Genomic DNA, 24155 nt, shown 5'->3' on the forward strand with positions numbered 1-24155 from the left:
CTCTTGGCTCGTGTTATGTGCTCTGAATTATACGCGTCACAGTTGTATGTCACTGCGGTTTGGCCACTTAATAGTGCTGCTTTCGATATACCGATTTTTTACTCAAAGAGGATGCCCAAATTCATTAATCCTTAGAATGTGTATGACAGAATAATATTAAAGAGAAATAGCACATTTTTCTAGAGGTCTGCGATTTTTAAAGACCTCAGAAATCAAGATGGTTGTTCTGGAAATATTTAGTTATGGGAGCTTTCCTGTTTCCATCAGTAAAGGCAGCTATCGAACCTACTTTCTGATAGAGTATTTTTATAAAATCATTTGTCCTAATCTCGGCATTTATCATTATATGCAAAAAGATTTCTTGATGAGAATATTATAGATGGTGCATGTTTTTGACATTAGCATTTTATTTGGATGACTAATCTTGCAGATGTGAAATTTGAATGAATTATTCATGAAATTGCCTTCCTCTGAAATTTTAGTTAGCTCTTAATGCTAGTTATTCAATATTTTGTTTTTTCTCTATAAAATGTGATGAAGGGAAAAAAAAAAAATCACAGTGTGCTTCCTGGAGAGAAAAGGTAGCCTCTCTTTTTCTGTTTTTTTCCCCAATTCTCTAAGTGGAGACTTCCACTTTGAAATCCTGAGGGACGAGAGCTTCAATTCTCCGTGATGATGAAAGCTTTTAGTTAAGATTGATTTTAATTCTGGGAGGGAAGCAGCTGGTGCTAAACCTAAGGCATATGCCGAACACACACTCTGAGCAGGTCAGAAGGGGAAAGAAACTTAGGCTGTGGCGACTTTTACTACCAGTGTGAACAACCAGCATTTTTATTGCATTTGAGAATGCGATCATGTCAGTCATTAGTACTGACTACACAACATTTTTTTTTTTTTTATTGTCTGTATCCACAGACACGGAATGATGGAATTACAGTTGATGTCACGGAATGAGTTCCTTTTATGCCTTATCAAAACAAAACGAAATTAAAAAAAAAAATTCTTGTTACTGGCAGCACATCTCCACGGAGCACCACGCTGACAGTCCGGGCTGTACCATCTCCATGCAGGCTTCTGGGTAGCAGAGATCATGAGAACTACACCGGGCCCACAAAATGCCTTTGGAATTATAAGTCTCATTTCTCAGGAGAGAAAAGCCAAAATCGACTCTCAGAAACATCCAAAATATCCAGAGGGTCTACCATGAACCAAAAGGTCCCCCAAAGATTCAAAATCCCGACAAGCATGTTCTTCTTGGTACCCTTGGAAACGGAGCTCAAGCTGGAATGCGGAAAGGAGAGGAAATCTTTAACTTTTTTTTTTTTTTTTCCGGGATAAAATAGCTAGTGATGGACATCATATTTTGGGTGAAGAATCCGAGGTGTCTTTACTAGGTCTGACGGAACGCGGGGAATCAGGTCAGAGCCGTCCGAAGGTGGCAGGGCTGGCGGTCACTCTTCCCGTTCATAAGCCTTGATGTTTCCTTTCACTGCTGGTTCAATGCAGGCAGCGTGAACTTGTCTTACAAGGACAGACTCTAGGGACAACAAGTAGGATGGATCCTCATTCCTGACAGTGCATTTGCCCGGTACAAGGGACCGTTCTCCCTAAGGTACGCTTTTCTTTGGGGAAAAAAAAAAAGCAACAAATTGTCTGTACATCTTGGCACCTTGTAAAGTTTTCTTTCTTTTTTTCTTGTTTTTATACAAAAAGTTCAATAGCTTTGACACTCCCCATGATTAATCACTACTTCACTGATAAACTTTGAAAGTGTGACCCTGGAATTTCATCATGCAAAATATTTACTGCAGCAGGAGAAAACATTGTTTAAAACAACATTTTTTTTTTTTCTCTTTTCAAACGCATGAACTTGTTTAAGATAGCCAGGAAGGCAATGGTAGGATAAACACAAGGGATAGGAATGTATCAAAAAACAGAGGAACTCACACCGGCAGGCACAAACACCAAAAAAACCTGTACAAGATGCTCCGATCAATGAGAACAGGAAAAAAGAAAAAAAAAAAAAATCTGTCAACTATGTTACAATTTTAAAAGCCAAAAAAAAAAAAAAAAAAGAAATTTGGGAGTTTCTCCCTCCCACATGTCAGGAAATGTCATCCAATATTCTGAAAGCAAGAATAACTAAATAAAATACATGTGCAGCATATTCTGCAATTCCATTACATACAGTAGTTTTTTTTCCAAAGGTTTTTTTTTTTTTTTTAAAGTATCGTTAATATAAAGCAGTTGCACAAAAAGCAAAGGTGTTTTGACAAACAGGTGTATATGCATTTATTCCTTTTTAGGAACAATATCTAAAAAAAGAACCACCCTCCGCCCTCCCCCAAAAAAGACAAAGAGTCACACAGACACATCGGGATATATGTACAACATAATAAACCCCATCCTAAAGAAGCAACTGGGATACCCCCAAGGGATACAGAATCAGAATTGGAAAAATCAGAGTGAAGTTTGCTTGCTGTAAAGCCTGAGAAATTTTTTTTTTCAGTTGGTTCTTCTGCAAGGCTGTGATACCTGCAAAGATATGTAAAAGCTAATTTTTCTTTTTTTTTTTTCTTTTTGCTACAGTCTTTAGACTAAGCATGCAAGACATACGACTAAGTGCAACTGAGTGAAATGTATTTTTTTTTTTAAATTTTAATCATTCCCTAAAGGTTTGAACTGAGGTATGCGTACTAACAGTTTCTCATGCTGTTAACTTTACTCATGTCTAGCTACACATGCTGAGAATGAACTAATCTACCAGATTTTTATCCTCTTTTGAATACCAAACTAACCAGCAACCACTCAGTTTAGAAGCACAGGGCCCCCTTCCCATGACCCTGTCTGGCTACTGCCTGCACATCATGACGCTGCCTGGAAAAGTTGGAAAAAAAAAAAAAAAAAAAGTAAGTCTCGAGTGACCACAGACTGCTCTTTATAGAGAAAGCAGTGTGAAGCTTCAAAAGGAACTGCCAGAGAAGTTTTTGTACCAAGCTTGTGAGTGGACGGGAATGTTACTTTTTTTTTTAAATGAAAAATGCTGACGCAAGCCTAATCCGGAAAAAAGGAAGGAAAAAAAGGAAACCTTTTAAAAAAAACAAAAACAAAAACCCAGAGGATATATATGCCAAGATAAACCCAAATGAATGCAGTGATCATAGCACAGTCCTTAAACAAAAGTGGCATACAATCTTTCTTTGAAAAAGAAATGTCTTCTAGAAATACTACATTACACGGTCTAGTTCAATTGTGGAAGCTGTTCTGTTCTCTCTGAATTTTACCTTCATTGTATCTTAACTGTCTCCTGGACTGGACACCCCCTAAGTTTCATGTGCCGTACATTGGTTTTTCTTCTTGGAGATGGTAATCCCTTCCTTCTATTGCTCCCTTAATACTGTGTCCTATTTCTCTCTTCAGTAGCCCCATAAGTTCTCTTTACAAGAATGCGTTTTGGTCTCTGTAGAGGTACAGAAGGAAAAAACAAAAACAAAAACCGAGGACTGAAGAAAAAAAAAAAAAAAAGTAACAACTTTGGTTCCATTACCTACTTGGTCTTCTAAATGTCCTCTATGATGAAGAAGCAGTTCTCTTAAGTTAGCAATAGCCTATATCTCATCAATTGCCTCTAAATTATTTTGCCTCCTTTGATCAACAAGAAGAGGATATTTGGCTTCATCAGATAAAGCATAAAAACAGAGAACATAATTTACCTTTGTGGAATATCTTTGGTAATTTTAGGGAAAAAAAAAAAAAAGAGGTACAAAGCATATAAATTAAGCTCCAAAAGGCTCTTAAACTAAAACAAAAGCTACACTCCTAGGTAAATAAATGAGTGACAGGAAAGGGGTGCAGAGTGGAAGCGTTCAGGGGTTCCAAGGACTGAGGCTGTACTGACCCATGACTGTTATGTTCTGTGCGCCACGTGTGTTTCCCCAAAAGCCCAGGGCTGAGCTGTGCCCCCATCTGCCTGATGTCTTCTCCTGTTGGTTTTTGGGACTGGGTTGGTGGGATGGTACTGCCTCCCATGCTGAACTGCTATACCAAACCTGCACATTGGAAATTAACACTTTAGCATTTGCTGAACCCAGTTCTCATTAACTCGCATAGCAAGTTCAATCGGAAATCTAGTTTGCATTCAGACACATGAATGCCACCAAGCAGGTCTGAATGGATGTTTCGGTTTGGGGCCACCACGACTTTCAGCACAGTTGCTCAGGGAAGCCAGCTTTTGGGCCATTTTGCAAACAAAGCAACCCACACTGGTTTGAACAACTGCGAGAGCCTGAGGCCCATCTCAACTAGGTCATCCCAGGGACGGGCTTCCACAGCCACTGTCAGTCGAACTACTGCGAGAGTTTGTCTTTTGTTTGTTTTGCTTTGGGGGTAAGGGGGCTGCTGCCTGTGTCTCCTTGTGCTGGTAAATGCTGTGGCATTTATTAAGAATGATGGTAGGTGCAATATTAAAAAAAAAAAAGAGGAAACTCTGAAACAACCCCCTTCCCACCTTCCAATACTGCTTCATGGAATGAATCTGCATGGTTCCTAGGGTGTCTCTATTTTTTTTTTTTTTTTTTCTGTCATTCATTCTCTTTCTGGCAGGAACTTCACGTCTGGGTGAGAGGACCTTCACGTGTAGAGTGCAGCATTTGGGACCTTTTTGCAAAAGATCAAAACGGAATGTTTTCTGACTTTCGAGAAAACAGTGGTGATGTCTGAAGGGACATGGAATGAGTGACAGAAAACTACGAACGAGAAATGACATTCAGCTTCGTATAATAAAAACACCTATTAACATTCATCACAAGGTACAGAAAACTTGAAGCCTCCAAGAGGCCGTGGGCCCGAATGGAGGCCTGAGGTCAGAACTTAAAATGGTATAGGAGAAGCCAAAAAAAAAAAAAAAAAGCAATACATTAAAAAGTTTGGGATAATTATTTTTAAACCCTCCCCCCAATACACACACAAAGGCCTTCCCCATCCCAACTGGAAGCAAAAAAAAAAAAAAAAAAAAAAAATGGAGTAAAGGCAGTGATAATCAACATGCAGTACTGTGCAAATAGGTCGTCCATTGGAATCCTTAAATTCTGGGCAGAGGCGTGGTCTGCAGCTTAGGTGCACATGCTCAGTTGGGTGTCCTCACTGTCCAATGTCGGCAGGACTGCAGTTCAAAGTCTGCTGCTAAAAGTGAATCAGTTTAGCAAATTTACAACACTGATGTTGACTGTTAAGAGAGGAAAATCCCCAGTACCAAACAAGTCCATCCAATGCACAGAGTACAAATTCCTTTTTTCAACAAAAAGTAGAAAAATCAAAAATACTCCCAAATGGGATTCTTGATGGCACTAAGAGTTAACACATTGCAGAGTTGTCAAAATGCAGTGAAAAATCCTCCACACTGTACAACCAATGGAGAACGATTTCACTGCAAACTTTTGACGTGTTTTGTCTTGTGTGCCCCCCCCCCAATCTTCACGCTCTTGGGGTCGGCCTGCCCAGATGTTCACTCCACGTCCTCATGTACTGGTTCGTCTTCGTAATCTCTGTCGTGGTCAAAATCTGGACTGTGGTTGGCTGTTGTCACTAGGGATAGCGGCCCTTCAGCTTCCTCTGGATCCAGGGGCTCTTCTTTGACATGTACAGGATGCCTGGAAAGACAAAAGAAGGTTCACCGTGGGGACTTCCCAACGCAAGGTACGTCGGCGGTTTTGGGTAACACAGAATCCCCAGTCTAGAGCTGTGATGTTCGACACAGCAGCCGCTAACCACGTGCGACTATGAAAATGAAGACAATTTAAAATTCCATTTCTCAGTTACGCTGGCCACATTTCAAGAGCTCAAGGGCCACATGTGTTGGCTAACGGCTACCATGTTGGATAGCACAGAGGGAGAAATTTCCATCATCACAGAAGGGTCTCTGGACAGAAGCATCAGGGGGTGTGTCCTCCTCCCGTGGTGTTTCTTACACTGTAATGTGCACACAGATTCCCGTGGGATCTGGTGAAAATGCAGCCTGTGACTCAGCAGGTTTGGGGTGTGGCCTGAGCCTCTGCATCTCTGACCAGCTCCCCGGTGATGCTGCTGGTCCGAGGACCACCCTTTGAGTGTCAGCTAACAGGCCCCATAGTGGCCTGCTGGGTGGATGAATACAAATCTTCCAATAATCCCGTGAAGCAAGAATCGGTTAACGCAACAGTGGTTTGTGGGGACCACTGTGTGCAGGAGGCTGGGCTAATCACGGCTTGCTGTGTGTTCTGCTTTGCTAGTTAACATGCAGAACCTGTGAAAGAACTCTCCGGAGACCGACCCCAAGCGAGGGTCTATCATTAATCAACTTCAAGCAAACACAGCAGAGAGACACCATGATACATGCTGGAAACTCCAAATTAATGCATATTTTTACAAACTGTCAATAAGGCAAGAAAAGCCCTGCCAGGGAACACAAACGGAGAGGAAAAGGCGCGCTCAACACAACAATATGATAAGAAAGCAGAGCCCCGATCAGAATAATAACGCTGTCAGCTGTAAACAAGGCAAAACATGAGGCCCGGCTGGTAGCGGCCACCGGGACGCGGGGCTCCGATGAGATCTGCCGACTTGCTCATTATAGCCCAGCGCACGGTTCACCCGAAGGGGCCTGCGGGGGACCACGCGCAGCACTCCGATAACAATTGAGAAATGTTGTTCCTAAATCATATTTACAACCGATCGTTTGCAAATACAAATTACTTTCGGTGGCGGGGCTTTTGATACGTAAAAGAACCATTCAGGTTTTTTTTTTTTTTTTTAAAGAGAAGTCCCATTGCAGGAACGGGCCACAGAAGGGAGGATTTTTTTCACTGACGTTATCAAGTATTACTAGTAATAAAGAGGAGGTGCTGGGGATGGTGGCCTTCCTAAATAACTGATGTTGTGTGCAAACCCCAAAGGCCTCTTGAACCCTTGAAAAATCAACAGAGGAGTGCTTTGGACTGCCCTTTGACACGTGATCCTCTAGAAGAGGAACTGACTGTAAAATGAGCAGAGCCTAGAGAGTGTCTGGGGGTAGATGTTGGGATAAATAGCTTTTAAAAAATAGGGCCTGGGGCTTCCCTGGTGGCGCAGTGGTTAAGAGTCCGCCTGTCAACGCAGGGGACACGGGTTCGAGCCCCGGTCCAAGAAGATCCCACGTGCCGCGGAGCGGCTGAGCCCGTGCGCCACAACTACTGAGCCTGCGCTCTAGAACCCCGTGAGCCACAGCTACTGAGCCTGCGTGCCTGGAGCCCGTGCTCTGCAACGAGAGAGGCCACCGCCATGAGAGGCCGGCGCACTGCAGCGAAGCGTGGCCCCGTCTCCCTGCAACTAGAGAGGGCCCACGCGCAGCAATGAAGACCCAACGCAGCCAAAAATAAAATAAAACACAAAATAAATTTTTTTAAAACAAAAAAACAGCACACCATTAAAAAAAAAAGGGCCCGTATTCTTACAACCTATGTGCAAAACGAAATATACCCAAGTTTTATTAGAGTAGAGTATGTTTTACAAGTTTGGGTCCATCTAGCTTTAGTTTTTTAATGGGCCTATTTATTTGTGTTTCAGCATCAAGATCCAGGACCGTATGCATAATGTGCAGAGCCCAGTGCAAAGTGAAAATGTGTTTGAAAAAGTCGTTGAGGATTTCGGAAACAGCTGAGCGTTAAAACTCTTAAGTGTGGGATCCTGTGTGACTGCGTACATCGGCGTTGCCTGGGAAGTCAGCTCTGGTAGGACCCCCTATATTGTTTTGGGAAGAGTTAGGTGTGTTGATTTTTATTCCTTAAAAAAAAAAATATATATATATATATATATGTATATATTTATCACCCATAAACTCTAATTAAGGTAGACTTTCTTGGTTTTGCCTGCCTTCTCGCATTTGGGGCCCTGTTTTTACATACTGTACACATAGCAAGAATGTGATTATTGTGCTACCTTTACAGTGTTAATGGTTATGGCTATGAGATCCCAGTGTGATGAGGGCATTTGGGGACTGTCTTTCGCTCACCCCCATACCTCGCCCCCACCTTGATCTTTGTATAACACAGTGACCGCTTTTATCCATATTTCTGTTGGTTTACCTCCTTAGGATAAATTTCTAAGAATAAAATTGTTGGAGCAGAGGCGAAAACATCTTACGGTTCGTATGATTTAGTGCGATATTAACTGCCAAAGAAGCTTTATCGATCTAGACTCAACCTCATCAGCACCAAGCACTGCTTTCTGAGAACATCGTGTTGCTGAGCAGGTGTACTAAGGAAAGCTCAGGTTACCGTACACGGTGTTGTTTTTGGATGACTGACGATGGTGAACATCTCTTCACGTTTCAGTTTCGTATTCGCACCATTGAGGACTGTTACTTCAAACGTCACCCCCCTCCTGTCCTCCGGCAACGTGGTTCTCGTGACACTGATTGGATAGGAGTGGTGTTGGGTTGTGTGTAGCCTGGATTGAGAGTCAGCTGTTTCCCTGATCAACATTTTCCTATTTTCGTTTTTTTAAACTACCTATGTATTCATCTTTTCTGGTTTACAGAGCTGAATCTGATGACAGAGATGATACAAGGCTATATGGGTGGGAGGGGTGCTGGGCCCTGGAAGAGACTGGCGAGTCTTCGTGAAGTTCTTGCTTTGTAATTTTAGACTCGGACAAATGTTTTGCCAGGCAGAACGAAACAAAATCCCCCCACCCCCACCCACCCAGTCCCGCCAACAAGGTAGAGTTCACGGGAGAGAATATTTTGTTTTCCCCTGAAATCTGCAACCCAACTTCAGGAAGGTTATTTTCCGTCCCAAAGACACAGGTGACGACCCTACGCACGCTGGCTCAGTCCCAGCACCTACTGCCGAGTGGAAGCCCAGCAAAGGTGAACTGACCAGGTCTACGGTGTGACAACCTGACAACACAACCAGGTGAGATACTAAGGCTTCTTAAAACGCCACAGAAATGAAATCCAGCTTCACGCCGTTTCGTGATACCAGCAGATCCCCGCCCCCCGGCCCTTCCTCCCCCAGGTGGGGCAAAAGCAGTAACTCGGGCACGCAGGGCTCTAGAGAAAGGATCTCCACGCGAGATCCATTTCAGGTAAGATGCACAGTGCTGAAGATACTGTGTTTCATGGTCTCCCAGGTGCCTCCTGGGAGATGGAGCTGCAGGTGGCGCCTTCTACCCTTGCAGGTCGCCCCCCACCCCCCCCCCCACCGCCGCCCAATGCCTTTCTCTCCGACTCCTGCTTCCGAAAGGGCTCCCAGTGAATAACTGCAAAGCCCCACATTTCCTTTCTTACATCTGAGTAATTCCTTTGTTTAGCTACTCTGGGAACAGAAGAGTTTTTAAGGCAAGCGGACTGGTGTTTAAAGGCATTGTGTTCAGAGGGTGTGGGCACAGCATGGAGTATTTTGCTTTGTAGCTCCTTTAGCCCTATCAGGATAAAAGTATAAGGCCCCAAAGCCATAATTATGTGACTACTTTGTAGCGTTTGTTTCAAGAGACAGACAAAAATGTTGTGGGGTTTGAGTGTCACAGAAAGGGTAAGAAGTTCTATTTCGACACTCGATAGTAGCTGGGCTGCCTCATTAACCGAGGCCCTTTAAGCCTTGCTGTAGAGTTTATGGCTGGTTTATTCCCAGAGAACAGAACAGGTGAGAAACAAGTTGCATCATAGCAGGGTAAATGCACGTTGGACAAGAAAGAAAACTACCTTATTATAGAATTTGCTTAATGGAAATTTGAGATCAAATAGAGTTAAATTAAGCATCTCTCACAAACACCGAGAGTAGGCACAGGGAATATGGGCTGATGACCAGCAATTATTTTTAGCAAAATCCTTTATTTTAGTGTAAACCTGTGAGATTTGAGCAATAAAACACTATGCTTTGGGGCATCCCTATGCAGGGTTTCTTAAAAACAAAACACACACACTCACACCAGTACAACCTTCATTTCGTTAAAAATTAGGCTGATTGCTTGCTTGCTGTAAAGCAAGGTTTCTGGTTTAACTCAAAGTCTGAAATAACTTTATAGTGACTCTATCTTGTACAGCAAAATTAGCCTCACTCTAAACTGCTGTGAGAGGTTTTTACCCAAATACCTTTTTTTAAAATTGTCTTCTCTTTTTTCAGCGATCCTTTTTACTATAAATACTAGCAACACACATCAGGTAAACGTCAGCGGTCTGTGGATACTATGACAGACAGACAGTCTCTCTTCCACCCAGTAACTTCAGATGCTTTTGCTCCAGTAAGTATTCCTTGAAGCAGCGCACACGCCAATTTACGTGTGCTCTGAACTTCCTTAATAGCTTAGTAAAATACTCCTGTGGTGACGACGATTTCGAGATGAATGCGGGTGTGATAATAAAGTCAGAAAGACCAGGTTGCTTGACGAAGGAAGATCGATGGCAGTAGCGGCGTGAGAGAGAAACACATTCTTAAAATGCTGTGGAGTAAATGCTAAGAGACTGTTGATATAAATTTAAAACGATTATTTTCATCTTTAAAGGTCCTTTTCAAAGCACTCTGGGCATGCAATTCAAATGCTAAAGAATCGAATTTCAGATTCCTCCAAACCCACCAAGCTACCCATGCTGGCAGACAGCGTTTTGCCTTTGTTGGTAGGTGCCAGTTCATGCTCTTGCTAACTGCCACAGGTCATATTTTCCATTCTCATCACTCAAATGCTCTTAAAATAAGACGTTGGTCAGGAATTCGGAGACACTGTGTAGACAAGGGGTTCGTTTCTAGGAGCTGACAGCACGGTCAGCACTGAATAGGTTTATCCCTTTAAAGCGGGCAGCGGGTTTCGCAGAGACTCGCTCAAAGCCAGAGGCTGTCATTCGACAGCATCCCCCGCCAATCCTCTCTGGGGAAATGTGCTTTCTTTGCTCGTTTAAAACTTTTCCTGGGAGACGGGGAGTCGTTACCGTCACCCCGCCTGCCTCCCATCACCCAGCCAAAAGGGGCAGCACGCACGGCCCTGCCCGTGGTGCGCCTGGTCCTGACGCCACGCACATGCAGCCTGGGATAGCCCTCGTGCCTCACTCCGTACGCTTCTGGGCGTGCTCATTACTGCCGTCTGCTGCTATAATGCTCCTGTTAATTTTCCTTTTAATATTTTAAGAGCAATCTATGAACCATGCCACCTTTCGTTCGTGCCATCGTCAGTGCTTGGTAATGACGCTTCGGCATGGCGTCCGCGCTTCCGCGTACCACGTAACCAGGTAAACGAGCATCCTTTGCCTCCCCGCTAGCTTCAGCCCGCCCACACGGTGAACAGACAGCGAAGAACTCTGCCACCGGGATGCGTTCTACTGCTATAGGAGGAAAAGGTAATGTGGCTGCGAGAATGGCCTGAGCTGGGCAAGCGAAGGCCAAGAGCACAGGTGTCACCCATTTTATGGCCTTGGGCACTCGTGGGGCCGCGTGAAGCCTACTGCTGTAACGGGAACGTCAGTAAACGGTCCTCCTAGGTGCGAACCGAGCTAAGGGTTTCTGGACGCACCCACTTCTATCTGGGTTCTAGGAAATCAGAAGTTACAGAAAAGGTGTCAAAAGCCGCCAGAGGAGAAGGGGCCGGTGTGCACCTAGAACAGGGGGACCGGGACGTGACGGCAAAGGCGTTCCGGGGTGGCGGGTACTCACACGGCTTGCATAGGGGATCTGCCCGGGCTGCTGTCGCTCTCGTTGCTGTTGGTGTGCTCCATCGCCCCGTTCAGCTCTTCCCGTATGGCGCTGGCTAGGTTGCCCAGAGTGGGGTTTCCCATGGAAGCGGTAGTGTATAGAGGTATACTGTTCTCAGCCATGGAAGCCTGCCATCAACCGAGAGAAGAGTTATGAAGACAAGGGTGTACACAGACGGGGAGGCTATCAGTTATGGGTGGATTCAATGATCTTCGGTTTCACGGCATTCTGGCACGGGTTGGAAAAGACAAGTTTCTAATAGGTGTAGACGGATTTGTGCTTCACAAGTCAGGCTGCTGACACACGGCCCAGGCTGGGTCTCAGAGAGCTAGCTGGAGGGACCAAAGCGCCCGTGGGGAGGGAGGGCTCCGGTCAGCCCTGCTGGGTAGAGGCATCTGGGTTTAGACAAGGCTATCTACCAGTAACGAGGTTTCTGTCTGATGCCTTTTTTCAAGAGGAACGGAACATTTCTAGATCACAGGGACATATGATGGAATTTTCATTTCTTTATCCACTTCGATGACTCCAGTATTGGATGTTATTAAAGATCTGAGCAGATTACTCGGGCCACAGAGCCCAAACTTAGCAGCACTTCCATAACCATTTGTCTTAGAGCCTACAGAAAAGGAAGAGAGTATAGAAGTGGAATCCGTTTTTATCTCCCCGCCCCCATCATTTCCATTGGAATGAATTATTTTTGAAGCTTTTTAGTGTAGTTTTCAGATAACTGGCTGAACGGTAACTCTAGGTAATCTTTCAGGCTCTGACCAATCACCTGGAATTGGAGGACTGAAGAAGCAAGAAATCTCTGGCAAAAGGAAGCTGTAAATGGTATTTCCTCTGGGTATGTAAGTACATCCTTACTGAAGGTGACAAAGTCCCTCCCTCCAAGCGAGTGTCAGCGACCAAGTGTGGAAGTGGCGGGGAAAAGAAAGAACTCCTCAACCCCGTGGTGGGATACTGCTCATTGTTTTTATCCTACTGCGGTTGAACAGAACGACCACCCCAGTCCTGAGATGCGGACAATAGTCAGACATACTTATCACTGGGCTGAAGTAGCCATATTGCTGCATTTGGGTCATGATCCTGACCCAGTGACTCTTCATTTTATTAAAAGAGGACAGACGTTCAAAAACTGGCGGCTGTAATTAGACCCAGATTTATCAAAACGGCCCTCTTGCAGACTACACTATGCCTGCCTTTCCATCCTAATGAGGAAAAAAGTGCAATCACAAGACAATCTGGCGTGGTGACTCCAACTGGCCAGTCATACACGAGTCCAAACTAGTCTAGAAATCCTGGCTCTGGTGAGACAGTAAGAGCCAAAAACCAAGAGAGGACGCGTACAAAGCTGGGCTGCAGAGAATCCGCCTATTAAGACAATCGCCGTCTCGCTCGCTGTACAAACTAACTCCAAAGCCAGAAACGCCTTAGCCATCCAAGCCCCGCGATGGATGCCCCATCCACACCTACCGCAGCCCTGGCTCAGGGACTACTTCAAAGGCAGGCCCTCCGCAAGCCCACAGCTTTCCCTTCCCTTCCCGCCACTTCTGAATTTATATAACAACTGCCTTCTTTTAAAAAATGGAAAAAAAAAATCCTGTTTTCATTTCCAAATGTGGTGAACTCATTTTGATGAACAGCACATCTGAACATTCCTCACTCTCCTACAGTTTGTCAAATAATTTGCATCAAGTACTTCTTTCAACAGATCTCTTGTGACTGCAATAAAGCACTTTTTTCTTTTCTGGCAGAGCGAAAAGACAGACCCGCTGCCCGATTTTTTTACCCCCGCCCCAAGGTGCAGCTGGACAAGCATCTTGACTGTCTTTGTTTGAGACAACACAGTGGTCCTGCCTCTCCCCGACATGGAAGTTCTGCTGGGACCATCATGTGAGTCTCTTTTTCCTGGAAATACCACAAAGCCATTTCACTGCTGCAGTCAGAATGTGGCGAAAGTGGGGCCCCTCTCTAGCTTGGTATTTTTTCGCAGCTTCTCAAGTCAGTCAAAGATTGAGAAGTAAAAACAAAAGGGGGATGTAGTCTTTAGGACGAGCTGGTCACGTACAGGGCAACCTTTTGGGGATGATGCGTTCTCCGTGGCTCTTAATGCGTTCTAGGGCAAAGCTATTTCCGATGGGGACTGGATCATAAAACCTGGGCTGACAGTGGTGAAAGGCATCCCAAGGTAAGCATTTTACACTGATCCCTTGATTCTCAGACAAAAAAGACGTAAATGAAAAAAACCAGCCTGGTCGCCTTTAAAAAAAAACGATCAAGTGGGCTGCGTAGAGAAACCTGGTGGCTCCTTCACGATAGAGCCTCTCGGACATTCTCTGAGCGACAGAGCAAAGCAACCCACCCGAGCTTCGAAAAATGTTCACCAACGGCTTCGGTCTAACCTAGTGGTTCTTTCTTTTTTGGTCGTTGATGTCTATTTAGGAGAGGGGGCCAGGGGTGGGGGGAGGCTTACAATTTTTATAATGGACCTAATTTTATAAGTGGTCCTGTGCCCACAGTATGTGGTTTCATATCACACTGGGCCCTCTGCCAAAAAAAAAAGGAAAGAAAAAAAAGAACAAAGGTCCTTAAGTCAAGGTGCAGAAGTCCCTAAGTCCTGTCCCTCTTGGAATGTTTGTTAACCGCTCTGAGACGCCCGGGGGAAAGGCAGTCTATAAATACGAAGCTTTACGGTTACCCTTAGTTACTTCACTTTTTCAGAGCATACTGCAATCTGTCCCGAGTCCAATGTTTTATTTCTGTAGTGGATTCGGCTGTCCTATTTTATATATTGTATATCACGCGTTATGTTGCTCTAGTAATCTTTTGAAGATGTTGTTCCACTATTATTTTTACTTGCCTTCAAAAATGCAAGTGGGCGGGAAGGGAAGGCCTGCTGGTAGACTCTTTATTTAATTTGCACAGCAGAAAGTTGTCCTAGGGGACTGTCTACTGACCCGGGACCCAGACTCCTAGAGGAGAGGAAAAAGATCCATTCCTCAAATCATGACTTGAGATGCATGTATTCACCTCACTGCAGGATGGACACCAAGTGTTCTTGGAAAACGGCAGCAGAGTTTGGGGCTATGGCTGAAAATAAGAAAGGGTGCAGAGGAGGCCAGGAGCAAATGTTTTAGAGGTGAGAACAGTTCTGTAATGATAAAGCCTCCTAACTGACATTAGTCACAGAGTCAAGAGAATCCAGAGGATGGAGGATCACCGTTGCTGGTGGGTTGTTGTGTCGTTGTTGTTGGTTTTTTTTGGCCTTGCCGCCTCATGAATGTAAAATGTGCCTGTGATCTTAATACGATTCCAGGTAGAGCGGCCTTTAAATTCATACTTTACAACACTCCAGGGAAAATAGTTACTAATGAACGGTATTTACAGTGGCAGCATCTAAGCGTGCTTTTCATTTGCTTTTCGAAAGTTACGGTGTGAACTGCAAGTAATTAAAAGAAACTGTCAGAAAGCAGTTCCTCCTCTTAAATTTGGTTCAGGCTAAACACACACGCACGCGCGTGCGCGCGAAAGCTAAGGTCAGTGAATTTGCCTCTGCACTGAAACTGCGTAAGAGGCGTATCATCCATCCTCCGGAGCCTTGAGCTCCTGCTGACCGAACTGGGAAAACGGTTCTCCAGGGCGCAGGGGAGGTGCTCAGCAAACCGCTGTTAAACAGGAATAGCCAGAGCTCCCCTCCCGATCGCCTCTTCCCTGCACTCTGTTCCCCTCAACGCTGAGCGTCTCCACCGAGTTTGCATCATTAGCGTCCCTTGAGGAGCCTTTTTTACACTTCTCTCATTTGCGCCCTTCCCTCACAAAATTTTAGTATCTGTTTGTGCGTTACAGCCCTTTGCAGGAGCCCATGACGTTGTCATGTTTAAGTATCGAGAACGCATGCTGCAAAGGTCTGTCATGGGCTAGGATCACATAACGTCAGATCCATCTGTGTAGACTGTTGTCATTTAAGTTACCGAGATCCCTCTGGACTGCGGTCTAGAACAATCCAGGTGGGTCAAAACATAACAGGACCACGGACGGGCCAAAGGACCCTGCCTACCTACGAACTCTGGAGGGGGGTACCCAGGTAAACCTTAAGGAAGTGTACTACAGTCTTCTCTTCGACCTGAGAGATGACTTTACTGTTGGGTAACGGAGCAATATGCGATAATTCAAAGGCTTGACGGGTGCCAGGGCTGCCCCGGTAACTCACGTTTGGGTGGTAACCTCCCTCCTGCTCAATCCCCGTGGCTTCGTCCCCTGGCAACGCCGGTTACGTAAGGAGGGCCTGGTTTGTCAGTAGGAAACAAACGTTCTGCGAGCTTATTACGTAACCTTGAGCAATCCGCTGGAAACCTAAAGAGTCTCTCCTTCAACACCTCTATCGCTTGAACAAAAACAGTTTACTTTTACCAAGCGACCCGAACCCCACCCGCCCCGCTCTCCCCAGTGAAAAGAGGCCAAACTGGACTTGAAAAGAAAAAGGAGCAGAAGAAGAAGAAAAAAAAAAAGCTCCGCTTTCTCTTTAAACCCGTGAACAATAGAAGGTCATGTGACACAGTGGCCTATCACCCAGCACATTAATAGCTGTGCTAGAGTAATTACACTTGTGGTATTTTTGCCTCAAGTGAAATTCTGAAATAAGAGGATGGAAATTATGATACTGCTGATAAATATTAATAAGTGAACTTTTAATTTTTTTGCCACAATATTCAAAATGCTAAGCATCTTGCTAATGCCGAAGCAGCCCGACGTGCCTGCCTCCAGGGAGTACGATGCTTTGTGCACTTAAGAAAAAAGTTTAACGGAATTAAAATTTAATATCTAATTAGAGCGAGGCTAATATATTTTGAAATGAGTGCGGGAGCCATGTGCCTCCGCGGCACAGTCCGGACGGCCGTTCATCTTACCTGTAAAGCTGCATTGAGAGGTGTACAGTAGGCGTGGCTGGTCTGCATGTTTTTAATAAGGGAAGGGTTACTGCATAAGAGAAAGATAAAAACTCAAAGTTAAACGCAATCAACCCCCCGAGTGTTTTTCGCGAAGTCTCGTCTTAAGCTTGCCGCTATCTTTCCAAATCAATCAGAAATGTCCCCCAGCCAGAAGACCAAAGAAAAGGTGGGTTTCGCCCCCCCCCCCGCCCCCCGCCGCGCGCTGGCTTTGTGGGGGGCTGCTCTGTGTGAACCTCCCCGCCCCGGGGTGGGAGAGAGTTTTCCCGTTCAAGCAAACTGGGGGTAAAATTTTGGATTAAGTAATCAATGCCTCGGGCACTCCCTCCACGGATGAACTCTTGTCTGTCTCACAAAACAGCGACCTCCCTGGCCCGGACTCCAGCAGGAAGGCAGATGCTCTAGGGCCTCGGGCTGGGGAAGTCAGCGAGCGGACTGGCAGGGTTTCCTGGGAGCCAGCGGGAGGAATCTTGCCTCTTAAGCTTCTCCAGGATTTGAATTCTAGAATGAATGCTAGAGGAACGGCAGGGTAGCTCCGAAGAAAAGATCTTCAAGGCTCATTTATTGCCAAAAGAAGAAGATGGAGAGAAGGCTACTCCAGGGGAGGGTCAGGCAGCCGAGGCTGGGGTTCCAGTCCTTCGGGCACAGCCGCAATTTGGGAGGGTACGAGAATAATTTGATGCTGTGTCCATTACCGACCAAATGAAGACAAGATAGATGTTGTTTTAAGGACAGCTGTAGCCAGGAGGGATACAAATACTTGGAAAAAAAAAAAATCATACAGGAGGCTACTGAGGGAAAGAAAGGGGTGGCTTCCGTGGGCGGGGGGGGGGGCGGGAAATTATGTACGTTTCCCAATGGTCCCTAAAGGAAGGAGAGGCACGGGTCTCCATTTCTTTCCCATGCTTGGGGCCCTTTTGGCATTCATTTCACTATATTTATATCGTTATACTTAGTGAGCCAAGAAGAAGAAATGTATCCCAGTAAATACACATTTTAACTCTAAAGAAGGAAGTTTCCTCTTCACTTGGAGGAATCAGGGGGTCACGCAAAAGCACTGGGTTATAGGGTCCCCGTAAAGCTGCTGAATCAAAAGCCAACCGATATTTGCATTAAAGACGTCAAAAAAGCATTATTCAAGGCACTGGTGTTCCAAAGAGAAACGAGAGAAATACATGTACAAATCACACGATTTAGTTCCGTTGCAGAAAGCCGTGGCACTGCTACGTGGTGAAATGCAAAACTATCATGGGATGAGTCAACCATGCAAAGCCAAAGCAACAGCAGAAACAAAAAACAAAAGCAAGTAAAGGCTCTTACTGTGCGACAAGCTCGTCAAAGTTTTCATCGGGGCAGTATTTGCGAGGACGGCCTCGTTGAATATGGCGGCCACGTTTAAACTCTTCATCATCAACTGTCCAAAAGGACCCAAACTCATCCTCTACTCTGATAAAGCACTTATGCAGTGAGAGGTTGGTGCGAATGGCACCCTGGGATAGGAGCAGCAGCAAAGGAGATGAAGTGGCAACAAAAGGAGGCGGGGTTGGGGGCAGAACAGACATCCAATACAGGGAACAGGAGAAAGAAAATAAAATGCAATAAGCATAAGCCAATGGTTTGTGAGGGTTAATATGCATTGCCACCTAAAAGCTACTAGCATGTGATGCAACAAAGACCAGCAAGCAGGGCAGGGGGACTGGTGGGTATACAAAACAGGAGGGATGAAATGCTTTTTTGCTTCCCTTAACTGAGACAACGTGAAACCAGTTCTTTGGTCTAACACCATCTAGCAGCCAAAAGCCTCTAGTTAACACTTGTTAGCGCAATCCAAGCTAGGCTAAGAAGTTCAAACATGGTGGACGTACCCACTGATCTTTTGTGGCCTTCGTTTTTGGAACTCTACTTCATCCACTGTCCATACTGCCCCTTTAACGTTTTCTACTCGCACAAAACACTTGTGAAGACTAAGATTATGACGCACTGCATTCTGCAGCAAGTATAAAAGAGAGAACATTTACATTTTCTATAAGAAAAGACTCCAAAAACAGCAGTACATTCAGCCTAACAGTCCACAGTTGTAAAACCGTCCCCGAGAACTGTAGCTCCCACCCCCATGGATGACCCTCCTGTGGTGAAGGGGGGGCCTCTTCCAAAATCAAAACCCCAAATGATGACTTAATTGTGCTTTGGCATTTTAGTCTAGTCTCTGGTGAACAGTTAAACAGAGGAAAGATTTTTTTTAATACGCCTATTAGCCCCCAAATAGGTTTCACGGCCAAAATATAAAAGTAACGTTAATACGACTTCAAAATCAGGAAACAGGTAAAGCACAAAACCGTCCCTTTTAAACCCACTTGTCTCTCAGACAAAAGGGGTAATTTATTTTAATTTTTTTAAACCATGAAAGATGATAATTCCTACTGTTAAATACATTTTGCTTCTTTTTAATTCGTCAAAGTGTTGGCTTTAACACCTTCGACACATTTGCTCAGGTCTATTATGAAGAAATTGACATTGGATTTCTACCATCGAGAGTATCACCTCCTGTAGCTGATGGGACCGGGGCGGGGGCGGCAGTGAGTGACATGACCCTGCAGTGGGTCAGTATCCATTATCAAGCTAGGTCTTACCTTCCCAATTATATAAATGTTGGCCCTTACTATGGGCAAGTGCTTTTAATTAACTGAGAAAATGCCAAAGGAACCCATGAGTAGAACTCTCAATGGCAAAATGAGGATACTCTAAGTTGATGGTTTCTTTCCATAGACACGTTTCTTTCTTAGGGTTCAAAGTCATTTCCCGTCACTCCTAAGCTGAGACCCTTGACATGTGTAATCTGCCAAAGGAGCATCTCAACTGCAGGGTGAAGAGTTTTTGACATCTCATCCTTCCTGAGTTTCAGGAATAATCCGCACCCCTTACTTACACTAGGTACAGTTAACAAGCATGGCTTCATCTCTTTCTGAGTTCTCCTGGGTGAAGGTGATTGACTGACACTCAAACCTGGACACGAGGCTATTTCAAAGAGACCCATATCATTTACTCCCAACCTTCTTCTTATAGGGAATGAGTAGGCGACAACAGGGGCTGGAGAAGTGGATACTTACACCACACCTCACATGCCTTGTAAGTCCCTCAATCCATCTGCTGCTATTGCTCACACAGTCTGTATTCCTCCCCTTAACCTGTGATATACTTCATCCTTCCAAGTGGCAAATCTTTTTTTTTTTTTTTTTGCGGTACGCAGGCCTCTCACTGCCGTGGCCTCTCCCGTTGCGGAGCACAGGCTCCGGACGCGCAGGCTCAGCGGCCATGGCTCACGGGCCCAGCCGCTCCGCGGCATGTGGGATCTTCCCGGAGCGGGGCACGAACCCGTGTCCCCTGCATCGGCAGGGAGACTCTCAACCACTGCGCCACCAGGGAGGCCCTCAAGTGGAAAATCTTGATCTCTACTTTGAGAGGTGTTTCTGTTTTTGGATGATCGCCATTAGCGACTCTGTGAGGAGTCATGCTAGAGAATGGTGATGTTTCTTGTCTGATATGGAATATTTAGAAGGTGACGAGAGAAGTGTTATCACGTGGCATGACGAACTGCTCACAAGGAGAAGCCAGAGGACAAAGGCTCAAGGAATTTTTGAGGAATGTCAGCATAACTGGGGTGGGTTCAGACTTCCAGCTGACTACGAAAGGACACCCCTGATTCAAACAGGTTTGATAGGTCTACAACAAACATCTCTGAAAAATGCTGGGCATGTTATAACTACAGCTAGTAGGGCAAATTTCCTGGCGTATAAACTGTAGTCTGGTCTTTAAGTGGGCACTTTCTTTTGTAATACTGCACAAAGGCAGAGGATAAAGGATGCTAAGGGTCTACTGTTTATCTCCTACCATGACACTGAGGAGGCTGAAATAAATAAACCCAAATTTCCTGAAAAAGAAAGAAAGAAAAAAAGTCCAGACAGAGCATGTGTACCTATCAGACACCTTACTGGGAAAAGAAATCATCATCTCATCCTAATCACTGTCTAAGTTTTCCAGTAAGTATCAAAATGTACAGAAGTGTACATTGTAAAGCCATGTCTGAAAAACAGGACTGCTGTAGACCTGTCTGAACTATATAGCCATGTAAATAAAACTGTAAAGTCAAAACTTAAGTTTTGTTTTCGAAGACTGTGCATCCAAGCAAAAGCAACTGGAAATGGAGAGTTTCCCACAAAAGCTGAGTGAACTCTTTCCACTCATGACTTTAACTGGGCATTTTATCTTCTGTCTAAGATGACAGTACAAATAAGGACACATGGAGAAAATTATACGTATTTATGAGTCATTAAATACTTCATTTAGGATTGTTTATATGAAGGGCACTTTTCCCTGCAGTTTCTGAAAATGAAAAAGTTAAATCTGAAGATCTGAGCTTAAATATCACATTCATAACGGGTAATTATTTTAAAACTTGATCATTCGCTATTTATAAAAGGCAATCTGAAGAAAATGTCTGCTTCATGCTTATACTTCCGAAATTCTGAAAAGCATTCACAGCTGAAGACTGTTTTCTATTTTACATCTCAAGGCAGGCTGAGGAAGAGAAGGGAAGGGTTTTGAACCTAGGTTCCTTCGGGGCCCACGTGTCTTAATGGAAATAAAAAAGCTACCTTGGGCCATCAGAGATGATTCACAGCTCCGTAAGGTTGATGAATTAATTCTTTGGTTATATTCTTTCAAAACGCTATTTGATGAAGAATGTAGTAGAGGAAACAGCGTTTTCTGTTTCTGCTGTTGTTTTTCTCCCATATAAATTACGAACGGAGCAAGGAAGACCTGTATATCCAGCAAAGCATGTTTTCCTTGCATCCTATAATAAATTCCTATCCTATTTCTAATAATAACGCGTAAAATATCCAAAAATATTTGCATTTTAAATATTTCTAAATTTTTTGGAATTTAGGGATTACAAGAATTCTAGATAGTAGTAAAGGTGCGAAAAAAAATATATGACTCTCAGATTGTATCTGCTGACCCTTTTTCTAAAGCAAAACTATTAAAAACCGAGAAATTTAAAGTGGGAAAATCCAAAGACTGGTGAGGGCTTAACCGAATACAATGGAATCACTACTAACAGAACCCACGAACCAGCTGCTGAACTGGGATTGAGGTATGTCATGTGACCCCCAAGGCTTGCTGGGGGCATCCCAGGTGGAGCTATGGAATCTGACCCGTTTTACAGCAAATGCTATTACAGTCAAGTCACATATTTCAGAATTTGCTTTTCTTCCCCAGAGTGCCTATGAATATCCGATGGACAGTCTCTCGACTTAAACAAACAAACAAACAAACCCTTAATAATACATATATTGGGTTCTCCTGTAATAACTCTAATATACCTTGCTAGTACTTGGAGTGCATAGGTTAAGGAGGTTATATCCAACCAATGAAAGTTAAGTGTATCTGATCAAGTGTATCTGATCATTTCTCCAGGTTCCTGATGGTTAAAAAAAAACACACAAAAGTTATCTACGCATTCTCTGCAAATACTGCTGGTGGCTGAAGACGGAAAACCATGAGGTCTGTGTACACGAGACAGCTTCCTACACATTCCAACCAGAGAGAGATGATTTTACTCGTTATGCCAACATAATGGGGCTCTTCCATCCCAGCATTTTAACCCCAGTGGAATTATTTTCTCAATCCAGTATGCCTACAAATTAGACTCTTTGAATGTAGCCAAACAATATGTTCGTAACTTACAACACCTGCATCTTACCGACAACAAACTCTCCTATAAATGCCAAGACCCAAGACTCAACAGGCCTGCAAGAAAGCTTACCTTCCATGTGGCAGCGTTACGCCGGAAGTAAGCAAACATTCGTGTGAACCAGTTATAGATTTCATTTAGTGTTAGCTGCTTCTCTGGAGATTCGAGAATGGCCTGTGAAGCAAAGGCAACAGAGAAAGATAATGTATGACCAAATCAACAGAACCGCCATTGTACGGTTTCTTGAAAACATAAAATAATCGTGACGCTGAGCTAAATCCTAAGGAAGGTTTCACGAAATGCTCTAAGATTAATGGCTGTATTTACCAGTTCAATAGCAAAATGCAAAATGGAATTATCTAATTGTTTGGAGTTTTTATTTCTGTTTCCGTACAGAAATATTAATTTATTAGTCATTCATAAAGCAGAATCAAAGAGAAATGCAAAACATTTCACTAGCTGATTAAAGCTCAGTAATTATTTAGAGCTCAGATTAATTCTAGGGATCAGAGATTACTGTAGCTTGTGATAATTGACTTGCCATCTTTAAACAGGCTCATTTTCACTGTTGTGTGAAATGAATTTCCTAATAATCACATCGTATTGTAATACTTAATCAAAAGCAATTATGTTATATATTGCAGATTTAAAAAACCTTATAGAACAGGTTTTAGCATGCTTGCATACTAAACGGTTTTAAATCTACTGCATCAATATAATACATCCATGTACACCTATACCTTCCGATATAATTTCTCATACCGCGTTATTTACTTACCTGCCTAATTAAAGATGCATATGTAAATGGTGGTCTAACTTCTGCGTTCTTATAAAATTCTTGGTTCTGCGCAATATCTGCTAAATAAGAATCATTGTCCTGTTAATTATCACTTTTTACAAAGAGGCTGGTCGACAAGCATTGCCGATCACAGTTCTCCCCGCGGCAAAAATGGAGCATCTACCTGAAGAGATGGGCACGTTGTATTTGTCTGAGTACCGCCTGCGGATGGGTCCCACCGTGTGCATGCTGGTGGTGGTGATGACGGAGGGGCCTTGGGTGACGGGAGTGATGGGGGCAGTGGGGGTCGTAGGAGTATGAGGTAAGCTCTGTGGAGAAGCCTCTGATGCAGACTTGGAGAGTGTGACACTTGATACCAGATTCAGCTGTGAGGAAAGGAACAGTTCTTAGAAGACCTTCAGAAAAAAACAGAGCAACCAAGAAAGCATCTGCAATGCAGCAGGAATTATACAGGGGAGGCCTGGCTAGTTTTATGCCTCACAGTAGATTTTTATCATCAGTTGAAACAGGAGGCGAGTTCCCATGTAAAAACCATTCACTTTATTTACTTACTAAAATTTCTAGCATCCTGTCCTGTGATTCTTTTTTTTCTAATTTATTTCTTTTATTGTAGTTGATTTACACAATGTTGTGTTAGTTTCAGGTGTACAGCAAAGTGATTCAGATACACACACCCATGTAGTTTATCAAATAGTATCTCTTACGATGTTCTCCTTTCCTGTTGTTGCTGAGACAGGTTTTTTCCCAAAGACAGTTAAACAAGCGTTTACAGACCCAAAAGGGGTTACCTAGCCTGGTGAGTTTGAGAAATTCTGGGTCAGGACGTTTCTTTAAGCACGACTTTGCACCCTAGTATGCCTTGTAAATCTCGAAGCGGGAGAGGGAGTCCTTGTAGCCCCACGAACGCTGATGTTTCAGGAAACACCAGTTGGGATACACTGGTATCAACCTGAGCTCTTAGAACT

General features: G+C 44.1%; 1 protein-coding gene across 9 annotated transcripts in view; it reads right to left on the reverse strand.

Annotated features, from left to right (window-relative positions):
* Window positions 1–2265: 2265 nt before the first annotated feature.
* FOXP1 (forkhead box P1) overlaps window positions 2266–24155 on the reverse strand; it is a 501131-nt gene continuing 479241 nt past the window's right edge. For 8 of the 9 annotated variants that reach the window (XM_073787565.1, XM_033865275.2, XM_033865277.2 and 5 more), the window contains 7 exons: window positions 23354–23555; window positions 23170–23249; window positions 22464–22565; window positions 18505–18626; window positions 16601–16670; window positions 11655–11821; window positions 2266–5648 (listed from right to left, as the gene is read on the reverse strand). In XM_073787565.1, the coding sequence (XP_073643666.1) occupies window positions 5504–5648; window positions 11655–11821; window positions 16601–16670; window positions 18505–18626; window positions 22464–22565; window positions 23170–23249; window positions 23354–23555 (888 nt within the window). In that variant the 3' untranslated portion in view covers window positions 2266–5503. The remainder of the gene's footprint in view (window positions 5649–11654; window positions 11822–16600; window positions 16671–18504; window positions 18627–22463; window positions 22566–23169; window positions 23250–23353; window positions 23556–24155) is intronic. The other variant, XM_033865278.2, reaches the window with a different exon arrangement.

Source organism: Tursiops truncatus, chromosome 10, assembly GCF_011762595.2.
Source record: "Tursiops truncatus isolate mTurTru1 chromosome 10, mTurTru1.mat.Y, whole genome shotgun sequence".
NCBI classification, from domain to species: Eukaryota; Metazoa; Chordata; class Mammalia; order Artiodactyla; family Delphinidae; genus Tursiops; species Tursiops truncatus.